Below are 21522 nucleotides of genomic sequence, written 5' to 3'. Positions count from 1 at the left end.
ACAAACGTATGTAAGGGATGGGCCTGGCCACAATGATCCTATTCCCTCTCCATGTGTATTCCCTTGCATGAATTTTGTCCTCTGAAAAGGGTTTATATAATCCAAGACTGAAGGGTGCCTGTTGCTTGGCTCTGTGTAGCTGCATCCAAGGTTATAAGGTGAATAATATGGAGCTGAAATTATTGTGACACCATTTGAGAAGGCAGTAATTCCTGCCTGCTTTCAATACTCTTTTTTTGTACCTACAAGCTAGACTGGCCTGGAATGAGAGTGACCGCTGGAAGAGATGCAAAAACCGTTTCCAGGGGAAGGACTCAACGCAGAGACCACAGGACACTTGTAGCTTGCTTCTGAGAATTTTTGAAGCTCTATAAGTGTGTCTTGTTTTGAAAGTGCAATTCAATAAGAAACTTCGCTGGTTTGAATGCTGTTCCACTAAATACTTGTCTGTGTTCCAAACTGCAGGATTAAGCTACGGTTTAAAATTAAATCTAAATCACAAAAAGTATTCCAAAATGTTAATTAAAAGTATTAAGTTTCTGAATAATTTATAGCTTAGCAAGGGTTTCTAAGGGATGAGGGGTATGGGAGAGCCCATTCACATCTATTTCTTTTGTTGACCCATTGATTGCGAAATGTCTTAGGTGTGCATTTGCAGGCTAATGTGATGCTAAAGCAAAGCTTTTGGCTTCAGAGAAGTAATATTTTACAATAAGACGTGCTCCTTGTAGACAGAAAGCAATCTTTTTCGAAGGTGCCAGGAGTTAATCAGCCTCTGTCCCTGCCACAGAGAAGTTTCCAATTACATAAGAAGTTGATTGCTTTGGTTTGAAGCACACAGTCTTTTTTCTCTCTCTCTCGTAGGAATGCATTGTGCCTTCATGTCCAGATTTTTTGGTGTTGCCAAGCAGGAGGTGAATTGGGAAAAGGGATATGTTCTCTGACTCCTCTGAAAATAATATACCTTGAAATCTATTTTGAAAAGTTGTGCAGATGGAGCATAGCTTACTGGCATGCGTCTGAAAGCACATTTCTCCTTTGTTTGCATGGCCAGTAAAAACACACTGTAAAGCACACTTAGCTGCTTTCAATGGGACGTATTGTATTCTGCACAACTTCTCAACCAATCGCTTTTTCAAAGGCTGCCTAACACTTAAGAATACCACACAGAACTAATGTATACTACTGTCACTGTCCTTTCCCTGGATGGGAATAGCATTCCTCCCTGCACCTTACCCTGCACGCTGCTTTCACGTTTAATTTTCATAGTTTCCGTGCCGGAGCTGTTTGGTATGCTGAATTCTGGAAATGTCTCAAGCTTGAAACGCTAGTGTATGAACCTGCTGTACGGAGTCGCTTTTGTCTCCCCTTACCAGAGTACCGCTTGCCAATTTTTACAGCTACAGCAGATTTTTTTTTACTATTCAAAAACAGAACCAGATGGAATGCCAGTTCAAAGAACATGTCAGAATTAAATATTTCTCTTTTAATTAGTTGCTTCTGATTTATGCAGGGGAAAATTAACATAAGAGTAGGAGAATGTGCCATGAATCCAGATGTGACGCAGCCCACACACGCATTATCTTTTCTCTGTCAAAAAGATAGATCTTTCTCCCCCCCCCCCCACACACCTTATTTTGGGGGGTGGGGGGTGACAAAGCTTGCAAGCATAGCTGTGACAAGTGTCAGAGGCCCTTTCTGCCTTCCCTCAGCAGTGCCAACAATTTTAAATTTTTAAAAAAGATAAAACAAAACATTTCATTTGAAAATAGCGCATCTTACTCCTTTTTGCTGTTATCAGTCATTTCTGTAGCATGTTCTGGTGCAGAGGTTGCTTCATAATTTATACTTCTTTGGGCTTCCCAACAGCTCTATGAGGTAGGCCACTATGATTTCCATTTTTTCAGAAGAGGGTCCCAAGGCTGAGAAGTAACAGCTCTAGCAAAGAAACACTGCTTCCGACATACTTTCCCTTCTACAGAGGTTTCACCCCCCATGACAAAATCATGTTGTGGAAGCTCTGATAAGCAAGCAATTTCCATGCAGCAAGGAAAAATGATATAGACAGCAGCTGGCAGATTGGCACACGGCTAACAGCAAGAAAACCATGCATGCCACATTTCATACATTACACAGCACGCATGCATCTTTTCCAACTTGATCTTAAATCTTCCTGTAAGGCAGGGTAGGGAGTCTATTTTCTTACTCTTTCAGCTTTCCCTTGTGGGAAGTCAATTTTGCAGGGGTCACAGGCACAAGCGGGTGGGGCTAGAGGCAAAAGCAAGCAGAGCAGTGGATGACATTTGTATAGTAGGCTGCATTCCAGCCACATAAATATGTACGCACATTGACAATCAGGACCGCCAGTAGGCTGCTGCAAATGGTACTGGTATACTGGGCCCAGAGCCAGCAAGGGCCCCAGACTCTTAGCTTACATTTTTAAAAAAATACCCCCTCATTTTCACCTGCTCTGAAAGGGAAGCTGAGAAGCAAAATGTGGAAGCCCACCCCCACCGCCTTCCCTCACGTTGGCTCCTTTAGTGCTATGTCGGCAGTTTCTCCTAGAAACTGCCCAAGGGTGTGGTCTGAAGACATAGGTGGCTACCAGTTTGCTGAGGGTAAGCAGGTCTGGCTCTTGCCACTGACTGCCAGGAAGCACATTCATGCTGCCTTGGGTTCCATGACAGAAGAAATGCGGAATATAAATGTAAGAAATCAATATCCCTGGGGGTTCTTGCTTGCTTTCAGATATTGCTTTCTACTTATTGCCTGAGATGCTCTTTTATCCCTGGATACAGTGGTACCTTGGGTTAAGAACTTAATTCGTTCTGGAGGTCCATTCTTAACCTGAAACTGTTCTTAACCTGAAGCACCACTTTAGCTAATGGGGCCTCCCATCTCATCCTCATCTCTGATCTCATCCTGAAGCAAAGTTCTTAACCCGAGGTACTATTTCTGGGTTAGCGGAGTCTGTAACCTGAAGCGTTTGTAACCCGAGGTACCACTGTATTTTATTTCCTTTGCCTCGAGTAAATGACGTTTTTCACTTTGTTCTCTGCCATTTCATATCTCCCAGGGATAACTCCTGTTGTCAGGTACCTGTCACTACAAAACCACTGTCTCTTGGTTGCCACTTTCTGTTTTGAGGGATGTCTTGTTAACGTTTTGTTGGTGAGAGCCAGTGCTTTTTTGTGGTGGTACTCACCAGTACACCATACCGGCGCACACACACACACACACACCCCGGGAGACGCTCAGTCACATGGGGAGATGTGGCATGAGCAAAGCCTGGCCAGGGTCCAGCCAGTGCCACAACCAGAGCTGGCTGGAGATCACAAGTCCCACTCCCCGAGGTCTGTAAGAGTGGGTGGTTTCCCCCCTGCCATGCATTGCGCTCTGCTGCTGTCCATGTGTGCCCTGGTTGCCTCGCTGCGGGGCCTCACGGTGGGCAGGGCAGGGCCAGAAAAAAGGCACTGGTAGACGTTGTTGTTCTTCAGCATTAACTTCCCTCTTCAGGGTCTTAGGGGGTCATTATATCTTTGGATAGTGGCACTCCAGGATGCAAAACAGCTGCATGGTGGCATGTGAGCACCCTTGAATAGAACTCATCGCTGCATGGAAAAGGTGATACCTTGATGAGAAAAAGTGCTAGCTGGCCACAAGCAGGAGAAGAATTGTAATGGCCATCAGGGTAATAATGTAACATAGTGGTTGATTAGACACAGACCAGTGCTTGCTATCTAAGGAAATGACGCAATTCTCTAAAAACATTGACTTTTCAGCAAATAGGGGGTCAAATGACAGATTCAGCAGCTTTCCAAGTCACAAGACATGCTCACAAACAAAAAGCTTCCTGTTAATCAAACTCCAGCCCTTCATCTTCTGTTTTCTCAGGCAACAGAACAGACAGGCCTACGAGGAGGGTGTTAAAAAAGGCTGGTAACAACAACCGCTCCCTTGCCACAGCAGTCTCAGCGGACTATGTTTTATTGTGCATGACAGATTTTCATTTCTGAAATGAGTCCTTTGCAGTTATGGGCTTAGTTATGTTTGTGTGATTATAGGAAGCAGCAAGATTCATTTCATGGCCTGTGCGCCGCACACAACTCTTTAACCAGCTGTTTTCGTTCTGTTTGCTACTTGATTTACTACACAGTAGCTAAACATGCTACTTTGTTCTCCTGCTGAAATTATTGCAAATAAAATGTGAACACCAGGCCTGCACAACTTAGTGACCCACCAAGCAGAGCACGCCCCACTGGACATGCAGTGTAGCCTGCCAAGTGATCGGTGATTCCTTGCCCCAACTTCCCAGTCCCTGCCAGGTGGAAGGACGGGAAGACAGGGAGCTTACTGAGCCCCTTATATAGCTAGTGGACTTTCTTTGGCCTGTTGAGAGCGCAGGCCTAGTTTATGCAGACCTTTCCAATGTCATTCTACTTGCAGCATTTAAGACAAAAGCTTAGCTGCAAAGATATATTTTTACCAGATGCCAGGCATCACTGTGGAAAATGGAGGGACAATAGTTCTTTTGAATAAAGAGCTATCACCATCCAGTTTGCTTTCACTAGGCCCCACTAGGAAGACTGATGGAAAAAGCAGGAGCAATTCCTTTGTCTTTCATTTCCATCTTTTACCCAGGAGCAGGGAATATGTGCTGCAGATGTTTGTTTTATTTCCAGTCCTGTACACTGTTGGTAGTTTTAGTACTTCTAGTACTAACTTGTGCTTGTAGTTCTCACTGTTATTGGTCCATTTGTTTATTGTAAGCTCTAGCAGTACTCATTAGCGAAGGTCGTTTTAAAGGTAACATACTCAAGGTTTCTTGAAATGTCGTGTTAAAGATCTGTGGGTTGGTGCTCACTTAAATTTAAAATCCAGTGCTATGGAAAAGAGAAAACATTCAAGAAAATAGACCTCTTAAACTTGGAAATGAAGAGTTAAGACATTTGAACTTTGCTGGCACTTATAGTTACAAGTTCAGGTAATAGCCACAGAGGAATGCTAAATATTTTCTAAAACAGTATGGAAAAAATATGTATAAAAATATTACTATAAAATATAAATCAGAGACACAGCAAGGATGAAAATGCTTAAATAATGCTTTTCGGGGGGAGGGGCTAGAGTATTTGATGTTCAGCTTCAGATGTTCCGTCTTTCATCACCACATTCTTCCATTGTTCATCTTAATGCAAAACAGAAGTTCTCCCAACCAAAGTGTAGCATGCTCTGTAGAAGAGAGTCGGGGGGAAAGTTAAAAGGACTCTAAGGGCAGAAAAGGAGGGAACAGCTGTCAAGTAATCATATTACTGTCACAACTGTAGATGGGCTCCCAGTGCCTGACAATGGTAGGGAGAAACCTGATCCGCCACGTTTCCTTTCTGACGAAAGGTGAGCACATGCTGATGATCACAGGTGAAGTCCAGGCAGAATCGTTACCCTAAAGAAATAGGTCAGCATCTAATAGAATGATGGCATAGCCCTTAAAGGTGATAGTTCCAGAAATTATTTCAGTAAGAAACTGTGTCTGATGACCAGAGTTATACTCTTGATATATCCACCCACCAGTCTGGTTGGGTACTCACACAAAACCTACACACTCCAAACAAACAACAGCTATCCCCAAACAGTAATAACACTCTTCTTTGTCTATAGGCACATCAAAGATTTGTAACAGTAGAAAGAAAAAGAATGCAGTGCTTGAGTACCTAAAATGTTTACTCAGGAGTAAGACCTGCTGAGTTCATTGGGACTTTCTGCAGCAAATGTTATCATTCATTTATTTACAGAGTGCCATCTATGTACATAGTGCTTTACAAGGAATGTCCAAGGGGATTACAGTCTAAAGTAGACATAGAGACACAACAGAGGAAGGCGGGAAACGGAGGGAGGGGTAGGCAGAGGAACAATAGGTGGTTATATCAGTCCCATGTATTTTGGTTTAATTCAGCCTTTTCCAGCATAGATAACTCCACAGCCAGTATGGCCAGCGATCAGGGATGGTGGGATTTTAGTCCACCATCTAGGGTTGAGGAAGGCTTGCTTTAGGCCCCTCCAAACTGGTGTGTTATTGCGGGCATGTTTGGCAGCATGTTCTTGACACACCAATAGCACATTTGTGGTTGGATTTGTTACACTTTAGTTTGTTCTGCGATGCTTCCCTAGGGCCCTAGGGATGATAACAAAAGTAGGACAAAAAAGAACATTCGTGGTATAAAAAGTTGCAGGATATTCACTGATTGGAAGTGTAGCACTGTGACCACCCCAGAACTTTTGCAAGTGCAAACAGTATTTTATTTTATTTATTTTTTTATTCATTAGATTTAGGGGAAATAAATGCCAGTCGATGGAGAACCACCTCTTGCAAGGTGTTTTATTTTGTCATTTTTTTATGGTGGTGTTCTAAATCATCTGCTTCAGTAGTGCAGATTCTTAATTATTGTTACATTGTAATAGTATGTCAGACAATTGGATCCTGTACAATCAGCCATTTCCCCTCCCGTTTCTCAAAGCCTACATTTTAGCATAGGTTTTAATCTGTAGAACTCTCATAATGGACCATCGCTTGACTTCACTCAAAATGAAGGACTTACTGATTATTTAAAGAGAGAGAGAGAAGGGGGAGAGAAAGAGGGGGAAGGAGAGGAGGAAAAAGCAGCCACATGAAAATCCCATTTAGAGGCATTTCAAATCAACTTTGAACAGTATGAGCTTGGGACCCTAATCATTTGAAAACTGAAGAGCTGTTTGAATTTTCTGAGAAAAGGATTTCATTTAAGTAACTCAGCGCTGCATTCCCTTGGTCTCCTAGATTTTTGAGAGTCCTTCATCTTGGAATTGAATGTCATAACTGGACGTGACTCAAAAATGCAGCGCTCTTCACAATCAGCAGCGTACAATTTGGAGAGCATTTCAACTTAAGTTGCGATTGCTCTGCACCATAATGCCGACATTCTCCCCATTAACCCTCAGATTGTTCTTTGGACAAAACAACACGTGACGCTTAGTGACATGATTCTCCCTCCCCCCTCCCTTAATATTCTTTGAGGCTTTAACAGGGAGTGGAATAGCAGTATAGGCCAGGGGAGGGGTGATGAACTGTTTCTTACCTTTAATTTCTCCCCTACCCAGTTGTCCTACCTTTGCTTTGGGATGTATGGCATATTTGCATAAGTTTATGGGAGTCTGTGTCTTTTCCCTATGGGTGAAAAAGCAATTGGTGAAGGAAAGCTTTTCACTTTAAAAAACCCAAACAAGTAGAGGAATGGTTGGATATCTCTTCCACCACCCTATTTTAAGAGTAAGAGCTTTCACTCCATAACTTCACACAAATCAACCAGCATATCACAGTTTCCCCCACCCTCCAAATATACTGTTTTCTGTGTCTCAGGACTTCCACCTTCTAAGTGGATTATATTAGCTGTGTCTATCTAAATATCAGCCCTTCTGTCTTCAACAGGACTTCCTTCATATTTTCCCTAAGCAAATGCAGGGTATGTTGATTTAACCCACCCATTCCACCCCACCCTTGCTTTTGGATGTATGACATACTTCCAGGAAAAAGGATGCTTGTGGGACACTAGAGACATACAATCTGTATCCTGCATGTTTCAAAAATAATTAAAAAGTCTCTGATGTGCAGGAGGCGTTTAGCAGAAGCAGAATCAAAGCACCCCGATGAATGTCTGGCCAGCATTTGGACAGAAACCTGTTAAAAAGAGCTTCATCGGGAACAAGTAGCAAGTCCTCAAATGCCATTTTAAGGGGAAGGAAAATACTTGATTTTGTGTGGAAATGGTTCTTTAGAAATTCCATTACTTAAGTGTATACCCCTTGTGACAGGTCAAGCAAATGTTATCATGTACTTTGGTATATAGAGATAAGAACAGCACTTGGTGATGCAGTAGTAGTGTGGCTTTTTTCTCTCTCAAGCGACTGCCTTTGGGCCAAAAAACAGTGTGCAAATAAACCAAAGCATAACGTAGCAACTTACTGGATCCCTGTTCTAGTGAGGCTGGTGCATAAATATAAGTTCTGTATGATGAAGATAATATATGCAGAAGCTGGGATGTGAAGAGACCCTTACATGTGTACAAAATGTTTTCATGCAAACATGGACTTTCTGATTTCAGAAGGTTCTTTGATGTTCACGGCAGTTGGGGGAAAGAAGAGGGGCTGTAAAGCACAGAAAGAAAGCGGTAACCATGCTTTCTAATTCTTCCTTGAAGGTCCTGTTTGCATGCATGTGAAGCCACCAGGCACTCAGAGCAAAGATGGAGTGTTGCTTGCATTTGCACAGTGCTGAAATAAGTCATAGTGTTGCATTCACTTACACATACAAAAGTCTTGCTTATATGAAAGCAAAGCAGGGGGGTGCTCTTACTGTTTTCAACATGCAGAAGGACCCTATGTTAGTTTACATACAAAAGGAACATAAGCAGATTTGACCATTTCCCCCACATGCAGAGAGCAGCTTCTTCTACCTGCACCCTAGTGTTCTGCCATACCACACGTGGAAAGAAATTGTTGGATCAGGTGTAAAACATAACAATCTATTATTATTATTATTATTATTATTATTATTATTATTATTATTATTATGTTTCTGCAGTGTACAGTGTGTGGGTATGTACGCACACACACGTTATATAATATGGTAAACAGAGTCCTTAAATCATAGTGATATAATATTTTTTATTGATTTCCGCACAAAAAACAAAATCATTATAGTAAAAAAAAAAAAATTTTAATTATAACAACTGTAATCCCCAGAATTCCCTCTACTCCATCCCTTGGTTCCTTATATTATCTTCATTTATGCATGTCAATAAAATCTTTATCTACAATTGCCTCCAAATCTAAACATTACCCATAACATTACAAGTATTTTTTTTTAATCCTGCTAATGTATTAGCTTGCATACATTGCTTTTGTAAATATGCAATAAACATTTCCAATTCTTTTTTATATTTGTTGTCATCTTGATTTCTAAGTTTCCCAGTTAATTTAGCCATTTCCACATACTCCATTAACTTAGTTTGCCAAGCTTCCTTGGTGGGGGCTTCTTCTTTCCAATGTTGGGCTAGCAATGTCCGAGCAGCCGTTGTTGCATACATGAACAAATTCTTGTATTCTTTAGGTAGATCCATTCCTGTGATACCTAATAAGAAAGTGTTAAGTTGTGGGTGAACATATCAGATGACAATTCTTCAAACAGCTCTTGTTTATTCAGAGGCCAGAACAGAACTGAACTGAAAGGCTCAGTCAGCCTGCTTATATAGAGCTCCAGTACAACGTTACTGTAGCAACTTTCTAAAACTATCCAATCACTGAACGTCACTTTCGATCCTTCATTTGCATAACTATCTACAGTATCCCCCTGCTGGCCCAGGGAGAGAACTTCAGTACATAACACCCCTCCCCACCGAGATAAGGCGTTAGTTACAATAGTAATGGTTTCCTTATATGCAGCACTACATGTAATGGTTAACAAAGGTTATTTTTAACTTTTTTTTCAATTCGTTATATATCATTTCCCCAAATAATTTAATAACCTTACATTGCCACCACATATGATAAAACATACCTTCTACTTCTTTACATTTCCAACACTTATTTTCCCCTGTTTTATACATTTTTGCCAATTTAACTGGTGTTAAATACCACCTATACATCATTTTCATATAAAGTCCTTATATCATAAAAACTTATGAGCAACAAAATCCTGCATGAATAAATCAATTTTCTGGGCTAAATAATATTTATTCATTGTCTTGCTCTGATACTCACTTATGTCTATACGTTTTTAATAAAATGCATGGGTCAACTTCATTCCACCAATAATTTTTAAAAGCTCCTTTTTGCAATAAATTGATTACTGAGTTGCCTTCCTGCTCTGGTCCTAACTTGATTTTACCTTCTGAACTGCCTCGTGTAGATTTTCCATTGATCTGTTTCTTTGTCCCTCCATTATTCTCCTTTCTGCAGGTGGACTTGGGCCTTCTCCGCTTTGTTTCTGCCATCGGGACCCAGGGAGCCATCTCAAAAGAAACAAGGAAAGAATACTTTTTGAAAACCTACCGAGTAGATACCAGCTCCAATGGAGAAGACTGGATTTCAGTCAAAGATGGAAATAATAAACCTTTGGTAAGGTTTTCATCTTCACAACACGCTGAACCACTTGTCAATTTCTAAAGTGCTTTATTAGTTGCAGTTACAGTGGTACTTCTGGTTACGAATGCTTCAGGTTATGAGTTCCGCTAACCAGGAAGTAGCTGCTCCTGATTGCGAACTTTGCCCCAGGATGCGAACAGAAATCGCGCACCAGAGGTGCACATGCAGCGGGAGGCCCCATTAGCGAAAGGGCGCCTCAGGATAAGAGTGGTTTCAGCTTAAGAACGGACCTCCAGGATGAATTAAGTTCGTAACCAGAGGTACCACTGTATTTATGTTGTTGTTGCTGCCTAAACAACATATTCAGTGCTTGGAGTCAGACAGTGCTACCCATATTGCTCTTTTTAGTAAGTAATCAAAAACAGAGAGAAACTCTCAAGCTATGAAAGAGCTGGAATGACAACGTAGTGAAACATCCAAGGCATTCTAATTTCTTCTTGCATTCTAATTTTAGAATTCCCCTTCCTCACAATAGTTTGTCCTTTTTTATCCCTGATATATCACACATGGATAGACAATAGGCACATCTTAATCCAGTTAGTAAAAAAATTCTGTTGCTGTAACATAAAAAAACAGGAAAACCCATTGGATGTGATTTGGCCAAAGTAAAGCACTTTAAGACCCAATTGACTACATGCATGCCTATCTCACTGAAGTTGATAGAAGTTGCTGTGTTTTGTCTGGATTGCTGTACCCAATGTTTTTAGACTTTCCCAGTTTTGTTGTTGTTCAGAAATGTCAGTTGTGTTAGACTCTAGCCACTAAAACCCATGCCATAGCAATATTACTTGTCCTTTCCAATAACTACTTGGGCCCACTGTCTAGCTTTCATTACCCATCACTTCAAGTAATGCTGTTTAACATTTAAGAAATGGCTGGCCAACCTTTTTAGGGCACTTTTGGATTTTTGAGAGCGACTGCTGTGGGCACCCCTCCCCCTCTAGTTGCTTCTCCGCCTCCTTCCCTTGAATCAGTTCCCTCCCCACCAAGAGACAGAACAAATGTGTGTGTATACACACTTTGCTGTTCAAAGAAACCTGAGTGAAAATGGGATACTCCTTCAGCTCTATATGCTTGTCAAGGGGGTTGCTGATCTCAATGAAGTCTTACTAACCAATTTTACTGCTGGTTTTATATTGTCAGAAATGTGGAAGCAGTTGTAAGGCATAGAATGGTGTTAGGGGAGAGAGGAGATGTTAACTGTGTGTTTCACAACTGAAGTAGTACACATGCCCATCTAAAGGGGAACCCTCATAAGATCATTAAGTCCAGGGTCTAAAATTACCTAACTGCACCAATGGCCTTGACCAAAGGTAGGGTTGTACCCGTGACTCCAACACTATTTCATTTTCTTTTAAAATTTAGATTTCTTTTTAGAAAGAGAGAGAAAAGAGTGAACAGATACAACATGAGATAGAGCTCATTTTAATAGCTGTGTAGAACAGAAAAATATATTTCGTTAGGTCTGGCTTCTCACCCATGTATGACAAGGTGTACCTGCAAAAACCTTCCTGTTTGCATACAACTATTACAAATATAGGAACCTCAACTTCCTTTGCATTTGGTTGTCCTAACAAAATAATGCCAAAATGAGCTTATTCAGGATTAATGGTGCACCTTTAAGATGGAAATGCTAAAAACTGCTAAGCTATGGGTTCCCTGTCATCCTGGCAGCTTGCCTATATGTCACCAGTTCAAGGCCATAACTTTCTTTTTTGGGGGGGGGGCGGAATCAAGGTGCTTGAGTTTAAGGGAATCTGTTCCCAATCAAATCTCAAAACTTTTAAATATTATGAAAGTTGTAACACCTTATTTTATAAAAACACAGTTTTTATATACCTTGAATATATATTTATATTCCTTGAAGGAAAAAAAACTCCAGCATTGCACCATTGTGCCAAATGAATATTCTTTACTAGATATGATGTAGGTACCATGACTTATTCAGCAAGGCTCATGGGTCAAAGCCTAAAATATCCCCCACTGTTGCTATTTGTGCTTATAACATTCCTGAAGGTCTTGTGCCTCTTCTATTCTTCCTTATCAGGCATAACAGATAAGAGCCTAATTGTTTTTTCCTATTTGTCGTCTCATACTGAAAAGGAGCCAAACTCTACCACAGGCCTTGGCCTAGCTTTCCTGTGCAATTAATATTAATAAGTTAAACAGATGGTTGGTAGTAAATATAGTCAATGTTTGCAAGACATTCCTGCTGATCTTCTTCCATGGCCATTTCCTCCCCATTAAAAAAAGGAAGAGCATTTCTTAGCAAGACTATAATGAAAGAAACAGATGAGACATAAAAGATGCTACATGGGCAATATTCAGTGCGTTATGGTCTTAATTGTCCAAAAACAGAAAGGTTTCAATGGGATTTGTTCCATGATAAAGATGCAGAGCAAGAAAAGTACGCAGGTTGATGACCTGGAGTTTTTTGATGAGATAGTCAACTTCCTTTGTTATAGTCTGCTCTGAGCAAAGAAAAAACAGGAAAGTTGGGGGAAGGTTAAGAAATTACTGTCCATAAAAGGAGAACTGCCTAAGATCTGTAGAGTGGAGTTTTGCATTGTTTAATGAAATGAGGAAATTAGTCACCTTCCTTGAGCTAAGTCTATGGAGAATTTGTCTTTCCTATGGTACGGCTTTCCCAAATGGCTGCAACAGATGCATTATATATTTATATGGTGGTATTGTTTGTCTAGCTGGATGAGACTGTCAAGGGAGAGTAGAATGAACATGTAGTGGTGGCAAACAAATCTAGAGCATTTCAGACTACTTATGGAATTATCCATAAGAGAAAATGGTTCCTTTATAACTTGAAAGCTGCACTATTGGAAGGAAGTATGTGATGCTGAACTCAGTGGCTCCCCTTTAATAAGCATACTTAAACTCATTGGGTTTAAACAGCCCATATTCAATTATGGATTTTTTTATCTAGGTAAACAATGAGTCAAAGAAAGTCCTCCTTTACTCCTCTATCCCTTTCAGACTCTGTGAATGCTGTACTTATTGTTATCAATCACTTTATTTATGGGCAAAGAAGAAAAAGTTTTGAACATGTTTAAGAGAAATTGCATTTCCTTCTCTCCTTCTGTAGGTGTTCATAGGGAACACCAACCCCACTGATGTTGCTTACAGACCATTTCCCAAGCCAATCCTGACCCGTTTTGTTCGCATCAAACCTGCAAGCTGGGAAACTGGGATATCACTAAGATTTGAAGTGTATGGCTGTAAAATTACAGGTAAGGATTAAGTTTTTGTTTTTTACCTTTTTTAAAAAAAACCCAGAATTTAGCGTTAACTATTTGTTTTGGGATGTGGGTGGCGCTGTGGGTTAAACCACAGAGCCTACGACTTGCCGATCAGAAGGTTGGCAGTTCAAATCCCCGCGACGGGGTGAGCACCCGTTGCTCGGTTCCTGCTCCTGCCAACCTAGCAGTTCAAAAGCACGTCAAAGTGCAAGTAGATAAATAGGTACCACTCCAGCAGGAAGGTAAACGGCATTTCCGTGTGCTGCTCTGGTTCGCCAGAAGCGGCTTAGTCATGCTGGCCACATGACCTGGAAGCTGTACGCCGGCTCCCTTGGCCAATAAAGTGAGATGAGCGTCGCAACCCCAGAGTCAGTCATGACTGGACCTAATGGTCAGGGGTCCCTTTACCTTTACCTATTTCTGTTTTATGAATATTTGCAGACGATGATATAAGTATAACCAGGTTGCAATCACAGAAGTAATCCCCATTAAAGACAGTGGGGTTTACTTCTGATGAAACATGCAAAATTCCTTAACTGCAATACAAATATTTGCAAACATGCTGAAGAAAACGACTCTAAAAATTAGCATTGTTTATTAGGTGCTCCAGTAGCCAACAAACAACATATAATATTTAAAAAGTAAAAGTAGTCATAAATGTTTACTAGGTAGCTGATAATGGTTCAGTGATGTTATCTAAACCATGGCTAAGCATGAACACACATGTCTGCAGATACTTACAGGTAAAATCTCACCTGCTTCCCTTGGACTTGTTGGTAAGCCAAGAACAAACCTTGGTTATAGGTTGTGGTTTCTCTGGAGCAAGACAGATCATTCAGGCATATCACTAAGCCAAACCATGGTTAGCTGTGAGTAGAGTAGCAGCAGCAGGACGAGGGAGAGGAGCAAAAGTAGCTGCAACTTTTGCAGTGAGGACCTGCACTCTCATTCACACTTTGGCTTAGTGTCAAATATGAGCCAAGCCTATGTATTTTAGCTAAGAGAAAGTGCCATCTGTTACTGGTACCATGCTATTTTTATTTTAATTATCCTTAGGATTTTAATAGATCTCTTTATATATATATTTATATATAGTTTTAATTGTATTAATGTTTAATTGGTTTTTAAGGATTGTTTCCCCCCCCCCCATGTTTTTAGCTGTCCCGATTTTATCTGTAAGCTTCATTGAGTCCCTGTCAGGGGAAAAGGCAGGGCAAAAATAAATACATAATAATAAGCAACCTCTTTTTAATTAAATATATTTAGATTCCCACGTTTCAACACCATCCTGTGTTTCAAGACAAGCACATTTTTCTGACTTGATTTTTATGATACCAAATGAAACATCATTTATGAGGGGAAAACAGAAGGAGAGAGAGATATGGCTAGAGGTGGTAAAAATCAATTTAAAACAATAATAATGATATTCTTTATCATTCCTATTATAATGAACTGTACAACAGCTATATTAATGGATACAGTTAAGAATACTGAAAATGATTCTTTGGTCGAATATAAAAGTTCACAATTAGAAGTTACTTTTTCCATTCAGAAATTAGATCTATCTCTGGAAAAGAAAAGGCTCTTCATGGGTTTTTGTGGTTTCCTGCAGGGAAGAATTTCTTCATGGTATTTTTTCTTCATTTTTCTCTGCATATTTTTTTAAGGAAGTAAAACTTTGATTGGTCAGAGAATTAAATTACATGCATTTGAGGTATTACAAAATGGATAGAATATTAAAGGACTATCCAGAACGGACCCTGCACTGAAACAGTACATATAGGGTATCTTGTGAAGTACAGATTTACATATATCCTTCAGATGTGGTGACTGGAGTGATAATTTAATAAAATGTAGTGAATAGTCTGATCCATCGCAGTTTGTCCATAATACAAGGGCAAAAAACTGGTTCATTTACCACTTATAAGTCCTGTATGTATATGTATACATTTTATTATTGTTATTGTTATTATTAAGATTATCCTTGCTCTGGCATGCTGGGTATGGTGTCTGGACTCATCACTGACTCTCAGATTACTGCATCAAATGAATTTGAGCGAAACTGGATCCCAGAAAATGTGCGTCTTATAACGAGCCGTGTTGGGTGGGCACTACCACCACCCACCTCTCACACATACTCAAAGGAGTGGCTTCAAATAGACCTCGGTGAAGAGAAGATAGTGCGAGGCATAATTGTCCAGGGAGGCAAACACAGAGAAAACAAGGTCTTCATGAGAAAGTTCAAGATTGGATACAGCAACAATGGATCGGACTGGAAATGGATTATGGATGCCAGCAAGAGGAAGGCCAAGGTGAGGTTATAATCAACATGTGGCAAGGAAGAGTAATGTGTAGCTCGGTGGTTGAGCACACTCTTTGAATGCTGAAGGTCCCCAGTTCAAACCCTAGCTTCTCCCATTAAAAATTATCAGGTAGCAGGTAATGGTGCAAACCCAATGGTCCAGTCCTAATTCCACTTTCCTGGAATAAGCCCATTGAATTCAACAGAACTAGCTCCTGAGGAGGGATTCAGAGTAAATTGGGATAGTTCACTTGGTAGAGAATGAGACTCTCGGGTTCATGGGTTCAAGCCCCACATTCTGCAAAAGATTTCTGAATTGCAGTGAGTTGGACTAGATTATTATTGTGGTTTCTTCCAACTCTACAGTTCTAGAATTCTATGAAATTAAATTTAGTTCACATTTAAAGGCAGACCTACCTAATTCACACTTCATAAAAACTGAAACACAGCAGTTTCTCAAAAATTGGAGTCTTCCAGATTTTGAAATTAAAAGAGAGTCTTTCAAAAAAAATGTGTATATTAGACAAAATTGTATGTAAAATGTTATAGTAAATAATAGCAATATACACACTCAAAAAACAAATGGTTTTCCAAACAAAAATATAGGGATATTGGACAATAAATAGCTGGTTCCAGTGAAAACGACTTGCTGCTAGATTTGTCAAGCTTAAATGAACATGAATGTCAGCCACTTGTACACGGGCTTGCATGTACAGATTCATCCCATATTTGTAAAGTCAGAGATTCTATTAAGCTGTCCACTTTTACAGCCAACCACCCTACCTGGATGACTGGCCTGTGGTCACTGAATGAGCTAAATGGCTAAGGGTGGATTTGAACCCTGATCTCCCAGGCCCCAGTCCAATACCCCAACCACTACACCACAATGGCTGTTATAAACAGGTGCAGCTATTTTCTTCCCCATTTCTCTTGTGAGTGAGTGCAAAACTGAGCCTGTTTTCAAATGGCCTTGATACTGCAAGTGTGAAGAGTAAATGAATCCCAACAATGAGATCTAACCACTTATTTTTGTTTTTAAAAAACACATGTTCTTTTGACATATTCTTACAAACCCTTGGGGAAGAAAATAGAGCACCATATGCTTTTGATGTGACATACCTTATGCTGCACAACCTTCTGGTTCTAAATTCAAGGCAGTTGCCATAACTGTCAAAGCCGGCAGCCTTTGACAAAAATGAATGCTGGCAAACACATTAAGTCCACTTAGAGTTTTCATTTCTAACAGTAAATAAGCTTCAGAGATTAGCACTTCCTTAAAAAAAAAAATCCCATATTGTACAACATGCATAATCCTACTAAAATATTCAACACATTTAATAATGTTTCTTTCGTGATGGAAAAATGTATTATAAAGGAATTTGATAAATTCCTAGGATTTAGGAGGCTGGTGGATTTTAAAACAGGACCAAGGTGTTTTGAAAACGTTAATCAAGCTTGACTGTATGCAATAGTAACCACTGATTAAAAGCAATAAATTAAAAGCAGCTCTGTTTCTTGAAATGAAACACAGTTTAATCACTGCCCTGTTGGAAGAAGGAAGCACTGTATGCTAGAGTGGGGGACCAACACATTTTGCAGCACCAAGAAACTCAGCTGCACAGATTATTCAATAATTTTTTATCCCACTTTCCTATAGAAGCTATTCAGATGAAGCAAGATAACAACAATGCAGTATAAAACAGCAAAAGAAACAAGCATATTGTAACATAAAACAATCAAGAAATGTTATGCCTGCATAAAAATATAAACAGACCAAATTCTATATACAGCATTCAATCAGCCACAAAGCTCCTGTTGCGAAAAGTGGCTCTTAAACAGACCTCCAGCAAGATCAAGACCAGCAAGGATCAAGCCAGACCCCTGGGAGGGCACCAATCTCCAATCTAGTGGAAGGGGGAAGCATCTCTCAAAGGACAGGCAGGCCAAACACCTGACAGTGGCCGACTCAGAACAGAGCCTGCTGAGGTTGATTATAATACTTCAGCAGGGAATATTAGCATGGGGAGGGAGGGGGATGAGATGAGCCCTGGGATCTCATGTAGCATCACAGAAAACTCTCTGTCATTCTGTAGCATCTATATTGATCTATATATATAAAATCTATCTGAACAGAACAGCTGCATGGAAGCAAGAGCATGTCCAGAACTCAGTTTTCCATGATTCTAGTGCATAGCACACAATGAGGGCTAAGAATCAAACCATTAGTTCTAGTAAAAGTCAAGGCACCACGCAGAGCATACACGCAACCCGTATTTTGTTTCTATTTGTCTCACAGTCCCTTCCACTTGCTTATCATTAGCTTACCCTTTCTTCTTCCAATTCCTTGCCACTATTGGTACAAATGTCTCAACCATCCCATTTCTGATAATCTGGAACTACCTTAAAAACCTTCTTTTGGAGGGCATCTCAGGAACCCACATTTTATTGGGGAAGAGCTGTAGCTCAGTGGTAGAACACCTCTTGCACTCAGAATGTCCCATGGCCACTACCACTCAAAATAGACCAACCTAGTGCCCTCCAGATGTTTTGGGCTACAGTTCCTTTCATCCCTGACCATTGGCCATGCTGATTGAGGGGTGGAAGTGGTTGTCCAGAATATCTGGAGAGCACTAGGTTGAGGAATGCTGGAGTAGACAATCCTGGGCTACATTGGACTAATGGTTCTGAATATCACTGTACACTTTCCTTTTTCCTGTTGAAAATGCATTTCTGTTTCCCTGAAGCAAATCAATAAACCTGGTAGTAGATGAAATAATAGTGTCTTTCCTCTCTTCACCCCATTCTGAAAAAGACTTGTGCATGTGAATGAACAGTCATAATTAAATCACAGATAGGTCTAGACTACACATATGACACAAGACAATGATTCAGTATAATTGGGATTCAAGGGACCATTAAATGTCTATTGAATTCTATGCCTGTGTGTCAGTACATTGTTCTGAAACCTTTTATAGAAAGTTTCCATTATTATATATTGCTATTTAAACGATAATTAAGTCTGGATCCCATAGCTAAAACTGCACTGTAAATAACATAGACCCACTCTCATTTAGCAGGGTGCTTTTATGATGCTTGAAACAAAATGCGACTGTAAAATAAATCCTAATAACTATGAATTAATTAGATACAAATTGCCACACCCTCCCAATCCTCTTTAATGAGATGTATTTACTGACTGCTCTGAGTACACTAATCATGTATAATAACAGTGAACTCTATGTACTTATCAGATATATATAATAGCAAAGTCAGCTCTTTGAATGCTACTCCTTAATGGCACCATCCACACACACAAAAAGAGATTTACCAGAATTCTCAGGGGAATTGCAAGGTTTGCAGAAGCACAGGGGGGGAAAATGGGGTATGTAAAAATAACAATGGGATAAAGAACCCCAAGCTGTCCCAATACGGTGTGAGTATAGTCAGTGGTGGTCCCAGAATGCCATCTTTTGGGAGGGCAAAACACAGAAAACTGAAGATGAGGGGGAATGAAAGGAATTTTCCTGGAAGAAGGCATAACTGATTGGCTGGAATCCAGAACAAAAGGACTACACACATTTTGTCGCAGGTCCCACTTGTTGATTCCTTTTCCTGTATATTCCTATTATCCAGGATGTGAAGAAAGAACAGGGTTTGGGAGATCTCTACCCCCCCCCAACCTCACACATACACTGCTTTCTGGGTTCCTCTGCTTTATCAGCTTCTGGGTCATCTAGGAGGAATGTCGTGCTCTATTTTGAGTGCTGTTTTCTCCCTAAAAGAATTTAGTATCTTGACAACTTGTTATCAAATATGGTGGGGGAAGAAGGAAGACTAAAGGCTGGGAATTCCCTAAAATGCCTCCATAATCTTCACACTGGATTCCAAAGGAGAGTGTAATTGTAATTGTGCTTTTTTTTCTCTGCGTCTCCGTGCATCTTTTCCTTCTAAGGAACCCGGGTATAAGTGGTTTTTACAGGACCAGAATTTAGAATTCTGCATAATGCTTTCAGGACAATAATTTTAAGAAGATCCCAACATCAGGTTTATGGGTCAGATATAAGTTACATTTTCCAACTTGTATATATTTTGTAATGTATGGAAAGCGGTGTGGTCATTTCTGCTGAGGGTACACAGTACAAGCAGTCACCAAGTTTGTGTACTTACATTGGAAGATTAACTTGCGCTGTCCATTCATGCTGGTTCCTATTTGGAGCTTCATCTTCATGTTGGAAAAAGTAGCATGCTAAATGGTGCCATAAGCCAGCCACATGGATACTGTTGTGTGTTGGGATTATAACGTATATAAGTCAATCAGCACATGGACCAGATTTATTGAGTGAAGACACTGCACTCCAACCACTGCCAGAAACATGTAGCACTGGACTGTGTAGTCCACACAACATCACGCCAATGCATAGTTAAGCCTTCCCATGGAAAACACCTCCAGACAGAAGCATTTCTGGTAAGGTGGCTTCCACATGGCTGCCAAAATATATGCAGTAGACAGGAGTGATCAAGGTAGAAATACAGCAAGGTTAAAAACAGGCTAGACGATTGAAACAGGAAAATATGGTTGACTTCCTAATTATGACATTTTCACCGGCTCATATAAAAGACTCATTTCATTTTCCACCTCTCTCCAAATTACATCGCACACAAAAGCAACATTGTACAAAGTCAAATGTTAATATTTTCTCGTTATATTATCCACTACAGTGTTCTGTTGTGGGAGACCTCACATCTGATGAAGGAAAGCCCACGAGCTGTTCTTCTCTATAACAAAAACAATGATTAGCAATCTGTAACATTCACCTTTGGAATTATTTCTGTCTTCACAATAACAAGAGCATGTGCATCCACAAGTTTGTTGGTTTTAAATAGCCACTTTTTGAAGAGGTATTGCGCAAATTAAGTGTGGCTTTAGACAATTTCTGTTCTGTCGAGATCTGTGTTATAGATATAACAGAACTGACTGGTGTCTAAATAAACTCGTTACCCAGTTTCTCATACATCCTCAAAATGTCCACCACATCTAAGTTAGCAAGCATGTCAGCCATTAGCCTTTCCTAAGATTAGTTTTAAAGAAATCTGTCTCATGGGCACTGCTTCTAAAGTTTAATTTGTACACTTACAATATAACTATAATTTGTGAGCCTCTGGGCAAGTGGAGAAAAGCACAGTTGAAGTTTCTCTCTTGAAGAGGTGTCTTATCATAGCTAAACAGTGCCAGAACTTAAACCACAGTGAATCCCTTCCTCCGAAGTCATCCATGTAAATTTCAGATGTGAGTCTCATTTAAAAGATGTCTCATTAAAAAAAAAAAAAATCTGCTTCTGTGCTAATCCTGACAGATTGATTTCTGGAAATGCTTTCACTTCTACCCCTTCCCATTTTTGAATGCAGAGTCAGCCACTTGATAAAATGTTTAGGATTTGGGCTACCTGTTGACTTTCTCAAATGCTAAAAGCATGAAAAATCTCAGCTGGCTAAAAATGGAATATCTCCTGTGGTTATTAAACAGCATTCCTGTGTGGTTTTGTATGTAGGTTTTTGAAGGCAACACAAACTATGACACCCCTGAACTCCGTACCTTTGAGCCTATAACAACCAGATTCATCCGTGTCTACCCTGAAAGAGCCACCCACAGTGGATTGGGACTGAGGATGGAACTATTGGGCTGCGAAATTGAAGGTAATTGCACAGCCTAAGATTAATGTTGCATTAATTATTATTCTTTTCCTACATACAGTCCTGCTTATGCTACTGCGGAGTGAGAAATGTTTGATCTCTTTC

General features: G+C 40.1%; 1 protein-coding gene across 11 annotated transcripts in view; it reads left to right on the top strand.

Moving 5' to 3' along the window:
• NRP1 (neuropilin 1) overlaps positions 1 to 21522 on the top strand; it is a 139763-nt gene that overhangs the window by 94216 nt on the left and 24025 nt on the right. For all 11 annotated transcript variants that reach the window (XR_014540460.1, XM_083579409.1, XM_083579413.1 and 8 more), the window contains 4 exons: positions 9988 to 10146; positions 13271 to 13415; positions 15402 to 15736; positions 21276 to 21420. Coding sequence is in view for 10 of the 11 variants with exons in the window: in XM_083579409.1 (XP_083435535.1) it covers positions 9988 to 10146; positions 13271 to 13415; positions 15402 to 15736; positions 21276 to 21420 (784 nt within the window). In the remaining variant the exon portion in view is untranslated. The remainder of the gene's footprint in view (positions 1 to 9987; positions 10147 to 13270; positions 13416 to 15401; positions 15737 to 21275; positions 21421 to 21522) is intronic.

This window comes from Podarcis filfolensis, assembly GCF_964270895.1.
Source record: "Podarcis filfolensis genome assembly, chromosome: 12".
Taxonomy (NCBI): Eukaryota; Metazoa; Chordata; class Lepidosauria; order Squamata; family Lacertidae; genus Podarcis; species Podarcis filfolensis.
The sequence above is the reverse complement of the archived record's forward strand: the minus strand, read 5'-3'. Positions and strand labels throughout refer to the sequence as shown.